Source organism: Crinia signifera, chromosome 8 (genome assembly GCF_055691185.1).
Source record: "Crinia signifera chromosome 8, ASM5569118v1, whole genome shotgun sequence".
NCBI classification, from domain to species: Eukaryota; Metazoa; Chordata; class Amphibia; order Anura; family Myobatrachidae; genus Crinia; species Crinia signifera.
In genome coordinates this window covers 20,054,460-20,067,999 of record NC_139224.1, presented here as the reverse complement: position 1 = coordinate 20,067,999, position 13,540 = coordinate 20,054,460, and the positions used below count along the sequence as shown (strand labels likewise).

The 13,540-nt window shown below is 46.7% G+C and overlaps 1 protein-coding gene across 1 annotated transcript in view; it reads left to right on the top strand.

Moving 5' to 3' along the window:
- The first annotated feature begins 246 nt into the window (after positions 1 to 246).
- TTLL3 (tubulin tyrosine ligase like 3) overlaps positions 247 to 13,540 on the top strand; it is a 59,423-nt gene continuing 46,129 nt past the window's right edge. The window contains exons 1-5 of the mRNA XM_083158164.1: positions 247 to 445; positions 4,935 to 5,053; positions 6,866 to 6,977; positions 7,134 to 7,229; positions 10,013 to 10,183. Of these exons, the coding sequence (XP_083014290.1) occupies positions 443 to 445; positions 4,935 to 5,053; positions 6,866 to 6,977; positions 7,134 to 7,229; positions 10,013 to 10,183 (501 nt within the window). The 5' untranslated portion in view covers positions 247 to 442. The remainder of the gene's footprint in view (positions 446 to 4,934; positions 5,054 to 6,865; positions 6,978 to 7,133; positions 7,230 to 10,012; positions 10,184 to 13,540) is intronic.

Sequence of the window (13,540 nt, the reverse complement as noted above, 5' to 3'; positions counted from 1 at the left end):
CAATCAGCTGATGGGGGTTACCGAAGCAGAATAAGTTATATTAACTCCCCCGGACACCCCTATTTTGGCTTTTATTTGGTTTTGCCCTCCAGCATTCCACATGCCCTAATATGGTGAGAAGCTCACGGGACGATTCCATTCACCACAGAGAGGGGGGAACGCGTATCGCCGGCACCGGTAGCGGCCAGCAGGAGACATGGAGGCAGTGACACCATGACGGCGGGCCTCCTTCTCCCGTGAGGAATAGGGGCGATCGCCGGGCTGAGCTCCGGGCTTGCGGGCAGGCGCCTGGCCTGGCGCCTCCCGCTTCTAATGGGCGGATGGTTTGTCCCCCGGGCCGCCTGGGCCGCTGCCTCTGTGTGAGAGGAGGGAGGGCGCGGGGAGAGCGGGCGGCTGCGCATGCGCTGAGCTGTCACTTCCGCTATCGGGAGACACCGGAGCGATGGTGAGTGTGAGGGGAGCACCGACCGACCCCACGGGTTACAGGGCTGTCGCGGGTGTCCCCACAGGGAGCCGCGTGTAGCATGGCCGGGTGCCGCCGTGGCTGCAGCCAGGCCTGTTGTCTGTGAGTGGGAGCGGCCTGGGGGTGGGTGAGTCAACCGGGAGAGGGCGGGGGCCGTCCTGGCAGTGTGCTCAGGAGAGGTCCCGGGCTGAGGCCTGGCAGTGCGGCGGCTGTTACCACATACCTGTCTGCTCACCCCATACATTGTGTATGTAGAGTGCCCAATACTATGAGTGTGTGTGTATATGTATATATATATATATATATATATATATATTTATTTCCCACCATTATTATTAGGTCCACTTTGCCCATGTGCCTACACAGACAAGTGTCACACACACTATATATATATATATATATATATATATATATATATATATATATATATATATATATATAAATTTCAGGCTGTATTCGTGTTTTTAAGATATACTTTGCATTGCATACAGTAAGTAGCTCTTTATGGGATCTCCTCCTTGCGGAACCTTAATATGCCCCCATAATCCATGGTGTATCACGGTAATAGTCTGCTATGATCCCGGTATGCCTCTGCCATCTCTCCCCTTGCTATTCTCTGGTGCATCTCCTAGGAGCCGTGTTATGTGGCTATGGATATCTTATCGCAGTGATTTATTAATTATTTCTGGGATAAAATGTATCGGGGTGCTGAGGAAATTGTTGAGCTACCAATACAGAAGAGAAGGGTACACTAACAGCGCCATGTAGCAGGCAATGTGGTCGATAAGTCGGTGTCTGGTAGATGCACAGTGACAAATACAAGAAGAAGTTTGTTCTCTTGTATTTATATGGCTGATAAGCTGCAGAGATGTAATGATGGCGGTGTCTGACCAGATTAAGTGGCTCCAGTGTAACTAATAATTGGTTGTATATGGGAAAGGGAAACGTGTAGCTCCAGCTGTCACTCATGCAAACTACTCCAGTCTGACAGTGTAGTTCTGCTCCTTGTGGATTGATTGTCAGAATCTATTGCACTCCTGAAGTCCTGCCAGTATTGGGGCAAAATAAGTACCCGTATTGTTTGCACTACGGTGGCACTGACTGATACAACCACTTCCTCTCACTAGTGACCCAGGGTCTATCCACATCTGTGTTTATGCATTTCTCATTGATTTTACTGCTCACTGTATCATTTACAGCTAAGGTAAATGCCAATCCCTTTTCCCTTCTTCCTCTGCGTTGTGGCTCCTTATCACAAACCTGGTTATCGCTGGTAGGAAATCTCTTCCCTTCTACTTATACAGGAGCGCCAGCATGAGATACTGAGAGGCGTATTGCTTTGTGTTTAGCAGATGGTATTCCAGGCTATGTCCAGGCTTGCTCAGATGCCTGGGAGCCGAAACTGGAGTTTATCCTGAGACACCCATCTGGGTTAGACAGGGAATTCCACAGGAGGTATAGACGTGACCCCAACCAGACTACATTATTCTGTAGACAATGTCCAAGTATCTTGTCAGCTTTTTTTTACACAAGATCAATAGAGCTGCGTTGGTTTAACACGTGGTTGTACTACCTGTGTGTGTACAATATTTTAGCTTTAACAACTCTACAGCAGTTCAGGTTTTCTTTTTTTTTTCCTGTTACATCTAAATTTAAATTAATTACTGAATTAACTTTATCTATAACACATCACCAGGCTATGCTGGACAATCAAGCACAGCACCTTCCCAGAGGGCACAGGGGTTAGTTTAGAGTTGGTAGAAGAATGAGTGCGCACAAGACGTATGAAAATAGCGCCAGGGTTGGCAGCATATGTGCCAAAATTTAAGCAACTTTTTATAATCAGAGGATATGCTCCCTCCTTGCAGCCGGCGTACATACACATGATTGCTGCCAGGGTCCATTCTAGCACCTATCGCACCTGTGCAGTTCCACTTTCCTGCCTGGGGCGTCTTTCTGCTCTGGTGCTTCTAGCACACTCTGGTTTGTATCTCAGCATTGGTGTACAGACCAGAGTGTGCTAGAAACATCAGAGCAGAGTGACACATTTGCATGAACTTGTCCTTATGGAACTTATTTATGGGAGCCTGCCTCCTGCCGATGTGTAGTAGTTTGGCTCGATGCCTCTGAAATGTGTTCCCCCCCCCCCCCCCATTGCGCTTTTCTGTACGCTGCCATTCTGCATTCTAGGCACTCGCAGTGCAGGACTGCACCATGCTTGCCGGCATAGAACTCGCTCTGTTGGAGTGGCACAGCGTATAAGGAGCATTAGAATGTAACCCACACATTAGGAAAGCGTGAAGCGTTAGAATATAACCCACACACATTAGGAAAGTGTAAGGAGTGGTGCAATAAAATAAATAAACAGCAGCCTATAACATGAAGAAAAAAGGAAGTGCCCGTGTGTTTCGTAATGGGTAACTATAGACCTCCTTTTGGCACCTTTTTCACATTAGGTAGGATGTGGGATTGAGATGAGAAACGTTTCCATCCCTGCTTGGATCTGAGTGCTCCAGAAATAGCATTGTGCGGTCACATTCTTGCTGAAGCTCTGCAGGAACATGGTGGTTGGGGTTATGCAGGGAAGGTGCATTGTTGCTCAATGAGCTTTATAAGCTTTTTTGCAGGAAATCCTTTGTTTTCTGTCATCCAATCAAAACCACCCTGTTATTTGGAGTTTAATGACTTTTGTTCTGTCTTTTGTGCACTTACTCGGCAACCTGTAATCTTGGTACTCAAGGAAGCAGTAAGATTTTCACACCCTTTTCTCCTCCCCAACCCATCCTCATGTTCCCATACAGTATACAGCCATGGGATTAGATAGTCACAGCTTCCTTTTGGTTACAGGGGATACGGTCGACGTTAAAAAGTAGGTAGACACATAAAAAAGGTTGACAGTCTAGCACCCTGTATATTTCAAAAACCCGAGCAGTTCCTCTTCCCAGCCTGGGGTGCCACTCTCTACTGTGGTGCTTTTAGCACAGTGTGGTCTGTATTTCAGTACCGATATACAGACCAGGCCTGTGCTAATAGCATCACCGCTGAGAGCGACACCACAGGCAGGGAAGAGGTACTGCATGGGTTTTGGATGATTCAGGGAGCTAGAATGAACACTAGTCTTTCATACTAGTGGACATAGAGATAGATTACAATAGTGTGCCAAGTGTAGCAAGGCACCGTGCCCGAAGCATGGTGAGCGAAGCAGTACACGTATATGGTGTCCATGTCGACTTAGACACCAAAACCCGTGAAAAATGAATGTCAACTTTTTTCATGTCTACTTTTTCCATGTCGATGTGTTGACCTTTTTCATGCTTCAACCTATGGCCATCTTACTGTCGACCCTTTGACCCATACCCGGTTACAGTATGTCTGAGGCTCCTGATGATCAGTATGGCTTCATTAGTTAGCAGGAATGACCAGCGCACAGTCTCTGTTCTGTGAGGGGGAGTCTCATCATCTTGTGGTGGATTCAGCTCCTGTCTAAAGTGGTTCGAGCTCCTCAGATGCTTCAGAAATCTGTTCCGGCGTTCCGCGGTCCGAACTGTTCCTGGTTTCTATCCAATCCCGAGGCTGTGTACTAAATCAGGTTATTTGTAGAATAGAGCTTCTTTTGTAGTAGGACATCTATTGCACACCTTGCTTCAAGCACCCAGGGGGAAGTAACTTTCTTTTGCACCTATCACTTCCTGAGCATTTCCTGAAGTCTTCTCTGGCCACCAACAAAACTATTCTTCAATGTTACATATTTCACTTTTCCTTTCATCTTCAAGTATTTTAGTTTCTTAGGTGAAGTTATCAAACCATCATTAGAAGCAATCAGATTCTACCTATCATTTTATAGAATGTACCAGATATATAAGCGCTACAGTCCAGTTACTTGCTACAGACAACTTCTCTGCTAAGTTCCCTATATGGAACGTGAAGCATTTCTAAAGGCCCATACACACTGGGCGATTTTAAGCTGAAAGCCGCTCAAAACACCATGTTTCAGCTCAAAGCCGCCCAGTGTGTATGGCCCGGCGGTGTTCAGTGATGCACGCTCCTGCATAATCGCTGGGAAAGCCGCTGGTATTACCAGCAGATGTGCGGCTTTGTGGATGGCTTTGCATAGCGTTGGTTGCGCTATGCAAAGCCACCTGCCTCCCCCGCTGACAGCGCTGGGTAGGGGGAAAGCCCCTCAGTGTGTATGCACTGAGCGCCCCCCCCCCCCCCCCCCCCCCAGCGATGACAGCGATCATCGCTAAGCATAATCGCCCAGTGTGTATGGGCCTTTAATAGTGTAACAGTAGCCTGTGGCCTTTGGCCAGCATATTCCAAATGAAATGGCTTCTAGAACAAAGCTTTCTAGTTTTCTATAGTGTTCCACTATAGGAGCTGAGGAAACGCAATGCACATTTTAGTTTCCAAACATTATCCCCCTCTCTGTTTATCATTCTAACCTGAATTTATTGCTGTTTTTCCCCTTCAGTCTGCCACACTGCGCCCGTACCTCAACTCAGTCCGCGCCACCCTACAGGCGGCGATGTGTCTGGAAAACTTCTCCTCGCAGGTGGTGGAGCGACACAACAAACCTGAAGTGGAAGTAAGGTGAGAATTTGAAACCAGGGGTTTAGCATTAATGTGGTTTTCTGAAAACTGAGGATTGTGTAAGTCAAGTGGTCTGTACAACGCCTGATTTTGTTCATGTGGTGGTAAGATTTAGTAGCAAACCTTTCTATCCTAGAGTTTGTCCTTCTATATCTACAGTTTTCAGAATCTAAACTAGGAAACATGTCACCTACATTAGAATAACATTAAATCTGCCACATAGTCTGACTACTACTACCTGATTGGTTCAATCTATACAACCAGCTAAAAAGGGTTTAAGGTCTATACACGCTGGGTGATGTATAATGGTTTTGCCATGCTACTGCGCACAAGTCTATCTAAATATGTTTGTTAAATTAACCATTGTGGGGGTGCATCTATGTAGACTTTAATGGATAGGTGTTGCTGAAACAACTGCTGTTTGCCCTCTCCCCAGATTCAGTTTTTGACCAGGAAGGAATCAAATGTGTTGGTGAATAGGCGTCGGCTTGGTAGCCTTGGAAACCACAGCCAATTACGTTTTTGGGGAAACTTGGGTTTCCTCTTTTAGAAAAAGGAACCAGACAGAGGCACTGTACATAGATCCCTGTTACATTGTGCTGCCCGTTGTCATCACTTAGTACAGTAGCTCTTCCACTTTCTGAGTACAGTGGGAGGCTGTGGCGGCACTTTTTCGATTGGGGAGGGCACCTTTTTTGTAGAGAGGGGGGATTTGCTATTCAGTTCCTAACTAATGAAAAAGATTGAAGACTATGGACATACCCTGCACTGGGAGAGCCAGGACCCCCGTTCAGGTTCATTGTTGGTTCAGTCTTCAGTAAATATTGGTTACTGTGGTTGGGTCACATTATGTTAGTCAGTAACTGACAGATACTGGGACTGAAAAATGAACATAGCACAATATAAGATATGAACACACGTGCCGGGTGCTACGTAGAACTACTGCGGATAAGTAGTTCTAAAGTGACGGGTTTATTTTATGTTCTAGACTACTAGGGTGACTTTAGAGGTGATGGGGGGTACTAATTGCCTCCATTGTATTTTCGAGTGACCTGTCCCTAGTTGTGTTGGTGATTGTAGAGGTGCATGTGCACAGTGCCATGGTGGGAGCAGGGTACACGGATGGCACAGAAGTGATATCCAGTGCCGGCCGCACTCGCTCAGTCAGATAGTGGAGGCCAATAAAGGTATTGTGCTACAGTATATGTCAGCATCAGTATTCCATAGCGGAGACATTATGCAGTCAGGTCATTCTGTACCCAGCTGAGCCTAGAAATACTGATAATAGCAGACAATACCAGCAGTGACACACATTGCAGAGTTATATTTTGTAGTTCAGCTTTGGTATACGGTTCTCCCGGTACCTGATGGATCTAGGCCTGCAAAGCCACATGTAGTAGCTTGTGATTTGTTGTGAGAATTAGCGCATCGTAGTTTCAACCTTAACGGTTGGCGCTTTAAATCCGTTCCTTGATGCGCTTGCCATATTTCACATGCTTCTGTATTTGGTGTAACAGCTGCGGGTTATATAGAAATTTCTCACTAACATACAAAGAAGCTATACGTGACAGGTGTATTGTGGCTCTTTGTCGCAGTGTTCTCCTCTTCCTAACGGCTTCTGGTGTCGGTGACCACTGTGCAGTCACGCTGCATAGCAGATTAGTCTGGGATCTTCTCACCAACATGACCAGCCAAGCATTTACTGCAGGGTCTCTGGGTGCTCCTGTGTAACCATAAGAACGCCTGCCTGCCGTTAGTTTTGTTTTCTTTGTGAAACCGTTAGTTACAATAAGTGTTACCGCTGTGTTTCAGGAGTAGTAAAGAACTGCTGTTACAGCCAGTGGTCATCAGCAGGAACGAGAAGGAGAAAGTTCTAATTGAGGGATCCATTAACTCTGTACGTGTCAGCATTGCAGTGAAGCAGGTGAGAGGGACGGTCCTCCTGCTCTTACTCCTTTTTAAATCTTGCGGCTTATTCAACAAAATCTTTGCACTTGCCGCAAATCCTAATCTATTACATTTGTCCCTTACTACGGTTCCAGTCATTGAATTTCCTACATGGTATTTTTGTTTCTTTTAGGCTGATGAAATTGAAAAGATTTTATGCCATAAATTCATGCACTTCCTGATGATGCGAGCGGAGAATTTCTTCATCCTGCGCAGAAAGGCGGTAGAGGTGAGACCATCTCCACCATGTGCTCCGGACGGTGCCGCAGCGCGCTTCGCTGAATGCTGGAACTCTGAGATCAGGAAATATTTGTGCGATATCTTTACTCACTAGGAACGAGCCACTGATATATAATTACTTCCCAAAGCGAAGTCCGGGTTAGGGTAAAGCTGAAGTTACTTCTTTGAAAAATATGCATTGATCACAATGTGTAATTGGCAGTGTTTAATCTGCTGTGGGGCAGCGCCATGTTAGCGCTGGTACAACAATAACACTTGGTATGTGGATTGAAGAAACTGTATAACTTGATCGGTATATTGGGCCCGATACAGAGATGGATGCGGAAGTGTGCAAAGCGCTATTGGGCTTAATTTCTACTTAAGCTGCAACCTCAGCAAGAACGCAGTTTCGGCTGCGACACGGCCGGCAACAGACCGTTGTTGGGGGGGCAGAGTTGCAGGACCCGGCATGCGGGTTGTCTTTGCCGGACAGCACAGGTTTTAATTTAGCGAGTCCTTGCTTAACTGCAACCCATTCTATATCTAATTGTAATTTTGTGCTATTTGGCCCCAATGAAGGCAGTCAGATAGGACTATGTTTATTTATTTTTTAAACTTTGTTTTGTCGGAAATGGCTGTGGTTTGTCGAATTCACAGCTGTTTTCTGACAATTCGCTTCCTTTTTCACCGATTTTAGGACTTTCACACTGTCGGGACATTGAATGCCAACAGTCGAATAATTGTCTGAAGCCGGCGAGACGCCCCCTTTTTTTTTTTTTTTGGTACTTGTTTCCTAGCACGGCCACACCGATTTCCATCGGGGTGGTCGTGTCGGAAAAATCACGTCGGTCGCATCGCATGCGATTTGGTCGCATGCGATGCGACCGACCCGATTTTTTAATTGAATCAAATGTGAATAGTGTCCCTGGGACCCGATTTTACATTGGATTCAATGTAAAATATTCCCTAGACCCCCAATTTTACACCGTAAACCCCACCCCACGATTGACGTGAACCCGAAGCGTGGCGAACGTAGCGAGCCCGCGAGGGGCGGCGATGCGCGTCCTCCGACCTTTTCATTCCCCTACTATCCACGTTGGCGAGGAGTTGAGAATATAAAGTGTGGCGAGCGCAGCGAGCCACCGAGCCCGAAGCGTGGCGAGCGGACACGTATAACTTCACAGGTATACGCGTCCCCTCGCGGGGCACGCTGCGCTCGCCACGCTTCAGGCTCGGTGGCTCGCTGCGCTCGCCACACTTTATATTCTCAACTCCACGCCGACGTGGATAGTAGGGGAATGAAAAGGTCGGAGAGAGCACACCGCCGCCGCTCGCCACGCTTCGGGTTCACGTCAATTGTGGGGTGACGACGGGGACATATATAATGTGAAATGGGTCATATTGGCCCATTTCACATTTTTTACTATGTGAGATGGACTTAATCAAGTCCATCTCATCTTGTGCCATTATAATGGCACAGGACCGACGCGATGCTCCCGATTTCAATGTTAAAAAATATTTTACCATTTAAGCCTATGGCAAAATCGCGGGCATCGCGTCAGGGCCAATGTTAATGGTCGCGACCGACACGATGCCCGCGATTTTCCCTTTGCCGGCAAAATGGACCTGATTTCAAAGGAAATCGGGTCCATCGCGGGCATAGTGTACCTTAACTTAAAGGTACACGATGCCCAAGATTGTGGCCGTGCTAGGAAACAAGTACCTTTTTTTTTTTTTTTTTTTTTTGCAGGCTGCTGTTATCTGGGGAAAGATACTTCTAGTTAATTTAAGCCTTTATCTTCAGATTTCTGCAGTACAGGTAGAGCACCCATAATCCGGAACCGTCGGTTCCAGCAATGTGCCGGATTACCGGTTTTGACTGATTATCTGTGCTGTACCTGTGATGAGTCTGCACCCTGCACCTGGTGTCCCCCCTCAAATACCAACTCCCACACGCACCCCCGCACCCATTATACCCTCCACGGCTCTCTCCTGCAGTCTGTCTCCCCTCGTGACTCCCTCTGTCAGCCAACAGCGCCGCTGCTCTCCCCCTGCGACGCACGGAAGCAGGACTCCCAGTGTCAGCATTGCGCTTTTCATACCTGCAGCGCGACTTCCTCCCTCCCGCTGCCCTTTAAACCTTCCCAAATCCTGCCTGCCCCCAGCACCTGATGTGTCTGGATTAAAAGAGGTTCCCGGACTATCAGGTGCTGGAAAATCGGAGTTGAACCTGTATTTATTCCCTGTTACATCTGGTGAATAGATTTCCTCTCATCAAGAACTGACCTTGGTCTAGACCAGAGGTTTCCAAACACAGTCTTCAAAGCACCCTAACATTCCAGGTTTTCGGGATATCCATGGCTAAGCACATATGGTTATTTCGAATTGATTGAGGTTCTAATTAAATCACTGGTGTCCAAGTTTGGATATCCTTAAAACCTGGACTCTTACGGTGCCTTAAGTACCGTGTTTGGGAACCCCTGGTCTAGGCTCCAGAGTAAACCTTAGGCAGGGAACATCAGACTGGGAGACTGCTCTTCCCAGCATGCCGTGCCAGTTCTAAGGATGTGGGAGAGTTGGACACTACCAAAGCCTAGATGTTATAGGATGTGTGGCCATTTCTTAGGCAGTTACGGTATCAGAAGTAGCTGAAGCGCTTTATTGCGTGGCCTGTGTGTTATCAGGAGCCGCCTGATGTGTGGGAGTAATTGGAGATCCCTCCAGTGGGAACACTGCTCTAGATCGGATAGATACCGTTCTGTTCTTCTAAAGAGAACATTTTCTTGTTGCCAGGGATACGACATCAGCTTCCTGATCACAAACTTCCACACGGAGCAAATGTACAAACACAAGCTGGTCGACTTTGTGATTCATTTTATGGAGGAGATCGACAAGGAGATTAGCGAAATGAAGCTGTCAGTCAACGCAAGAGCTCGTATCGTAGCTGAGGAATTCCTAAAGAACGTAAGAGCATTTTCAGCTTCCTTGGCAAAACCATTGGTTACTTCATAGTAATGGCGTACAAAAGTTGCCACCTGTGCCTTGTGTTCTGCATGTTGTGTCTAGTGCCACCACAACTATCAGCAAGGCTTCACCCAAACCAGCCCTGTGACCGTGTCTATGGGGATGTACCGCGTCGAGCTGTAGATACTTTGTTTTGTCTTAGAGCTTGCATTGTTATCGAATATATTTTAAAAGGCCAAAAGGCTTATTATGCCTATTATTGCATATATTTAAATGTTTTCAAGACGGTTTTAAACGCTTATTAAATATAACGGTGCCTTTTGATTTAGGGTGTATGTGCTAGCCAAAAATCATCCGATTATGCCCGTTACAGCAGCCTAAACCTCAACCATTCCCCTGAGAACTTCTATGGGGAGTAAGGGAAAATGAGCAATGTCGCTTGACGCAGTGTGACATTTGGTAATGGTATATGTTGGAGAGGCCACTAATTGGACCGCCCCCTACACACCATCAGCTAAACTGCGTGGGATTATAAACCAGTGGAAGCAATGATTTCATTGGCTCGAAAACCCTATTTAAATTTCAGGGACACATCCCAGTGGGACAATATATTGTGATTGATGAAGGAATGCTGACACCACACAAATGTGCCCACTCCCACGCGGGTCATGGTGTGATTGGAGCAATTCCAGAAAGCCACAAAAACATTTAACTAGCAATATCGGGGCCCACAGGGTCGTTTCCCGCTGTTCACAACCACGTGGACTGCGATTGGGAAAGTGGGCAAAGGTGCTAGAGCGAGGCACCTGTGGCGAGTGAAGTGGTACACTAATTGGATTGTGCTCAGGTGTCGACATTGACCATTAAAAACCAAACATTTTCAAAACTGTCGACTTTATCATGTGTCAACCTCTCCATGACAACCTTTTGCCGCTGTTGACTGCGCATGTCACCATTTTAGTGTTGCCCTAATATACCAAGCCTGACCTGGACAAACCTGGAGACCACATGTGCTATTGCCTTGCAGCCTTGTCCAACCAGTTAGTCATGTGACTACGTGTATGGATATCGCATGCCATCCTAACCCCTGTACTTCTTAACATCTCTTGCAGTTTTAAAGAACATGAATGGACGGCGGATGTGACTCCCTCATTTTGCCCCGTGATCTCTGCATCGCCGCCCAACGGGGCGGGGAATAAAAGGGCCAAGGGAGGGGGCTTGCATTTAGGTGCAGAGTAAGGAAACGGTGAATGTCTGTCAGGTAGACCTCAGGGGGAATTGTACATGGCATTTACCTTCATTCCAAATCCCCCACAGGATGGGACAGAATATTTTTATTGTTATTTTGAGAGAAAATTTATGTGCTTGTCTGAACCCTGTAATACTTTTTTTTTTTTTTTTATTGTTTTATATTAACTTTCTTTTCTGCAGTCTCTACAGAGAAGGTCATAAAAGTGTTTTTTCAGTAAGTGCCCGCAACCGGAACGCTCAGTGGCATTAAAGGGGCTGCTCCATTGGCCCTTTTCGCTATTCCCCCGTAAATGGTTTTGTTTTTTTGAAAACGTTTTGGCCAAGGATTGGGTGCACAATACACAGCCTGGTGCATGTGTTATAAGCCGCAGGCCTCCTTCCTGCATAATGACCGGTCTGTTAGCGAGGAAGTTAAATGATACAGAAAGACTGCCACCCCTATCCAGAGGTACTGTAATTAAGGCTCTTCTTTCCAGTAGTGATCTACCATGTGGCCTCACAGCTGTACAAAAAGGGACGACGGTGTGGGGCGTTGGTCTGTCACACCAGGAATCCACGCCTACGTTTGCACTCCCATACAGACTTTTGCCAAATCATTCAGTTGGTCTCTGGAAGTGTAACAGTGTATTTCCAGAGTACACTTCTGCTCCCCCCTGCACCATAATGAGAATTGGGGATCTGTAAAATCGTCTATCTCCTGTATCTTCTGCTTTTTTCGCACTTAATGTAGATTTTTCTTATTCAAAAATAAAGCCTTTTTGTCCTGTCTCTGCTGTTTGTTGCCCTCTCACTAATAACCAGGGGATCTCACAAAGTTCACATTTTCCATTTCACCCGACAGGTGCACTAATTACTCATTTGACACATTTTAAAAGATCCACAGGTGGAGCTAATTATTACACTTGTGATTCTGTGGGGAGACCTGGAAAACATGCACTGTGTGGGATCCCCAGGACCGAGTTTGAGAACCTGTTGGCTTACTCGTGGTAGGTTGTGTTGGGCTGGCTGGAAAACACGTATTCACTGTTTATTGGGTGGTAATCATACAAAGGTGAACCCGTATTACCACTCCATTAACCCCTTCAGTGGTGAGTTTTGCTGGGGCAGGACAAACCTACCACAGAGCTGTGGGTCTTAAAACCCACAGCTCGTCCGAACTCCCGAGCCTGCCACCTTCTTACTTATACAGGGGAGTTCCAGCCGGCATACGTTTGCCAGAGAGTTGAGGGTGAGCGATGGGAGGAGAGAACGGAAGCTGGGGGGGGGTGCCCGGACAGGACAGCCTGCTGCGGCAGCGCAGCTGAGCCCGGAAAATTTTCGGGCATATAACTCAAGTGGTTCAAGGAGTATTTAAGCAGATATGCCACACAGAAATGCGATTTATAGATATATCTATATCTCAAGTAAGTACTTTTTTTTTTTTAATCATGCATCTAATAATGTCTTCAAATAAAATAATCTCCTTTTTAAAATCTCTCTGGCAAAGGGAAGCTCTCGCAGTGAAAATAGAGCTCAGAGGGCAGTTCATAAGCACCAATGCTCTAAAATATTCCATCACAAAAGCCAATGGAACCATAACAGAGTTTATAGGGTACTTGTTTCCTGGCACGGCGCCCGTCGGGTCCCATTGCATACCATAACTTAAGATATGCGATGGGACCCGATTAGACCCGATTTTAAGGTTTGTAAGACGTTCCCATACAATTTTAAAATCTCGTCGCATGGCATGCGATGCGATTATACCCGATTTTACATTGTACATCCACCCTGATGGCTGATTACAATGTTAAATGCCCCCCCAGACCCGATTTTTAATTGTATACCAACCATGATGGTTAATTAGTATGTCAAATGCCCCCCCATTGTTAACGCCACGATCAACGCCAACCCGAAGCGTGGCGAGCACATCGGTACGTGTCCTCCAACCTTTTCATACCCCCACTATCCACATCGGCGTGGAGTTGATTTTATATAGTGTGGCGAGCGGACGTGGAATACATACACCGAGCCCGAAGCTGCGCTCGCCACGCTTCGGGCTCGGTGGCTCACTGCGCTCGCCACACTATATAAATTCAGCTCCACGCCATCGTGGATAGTGGGGGTATG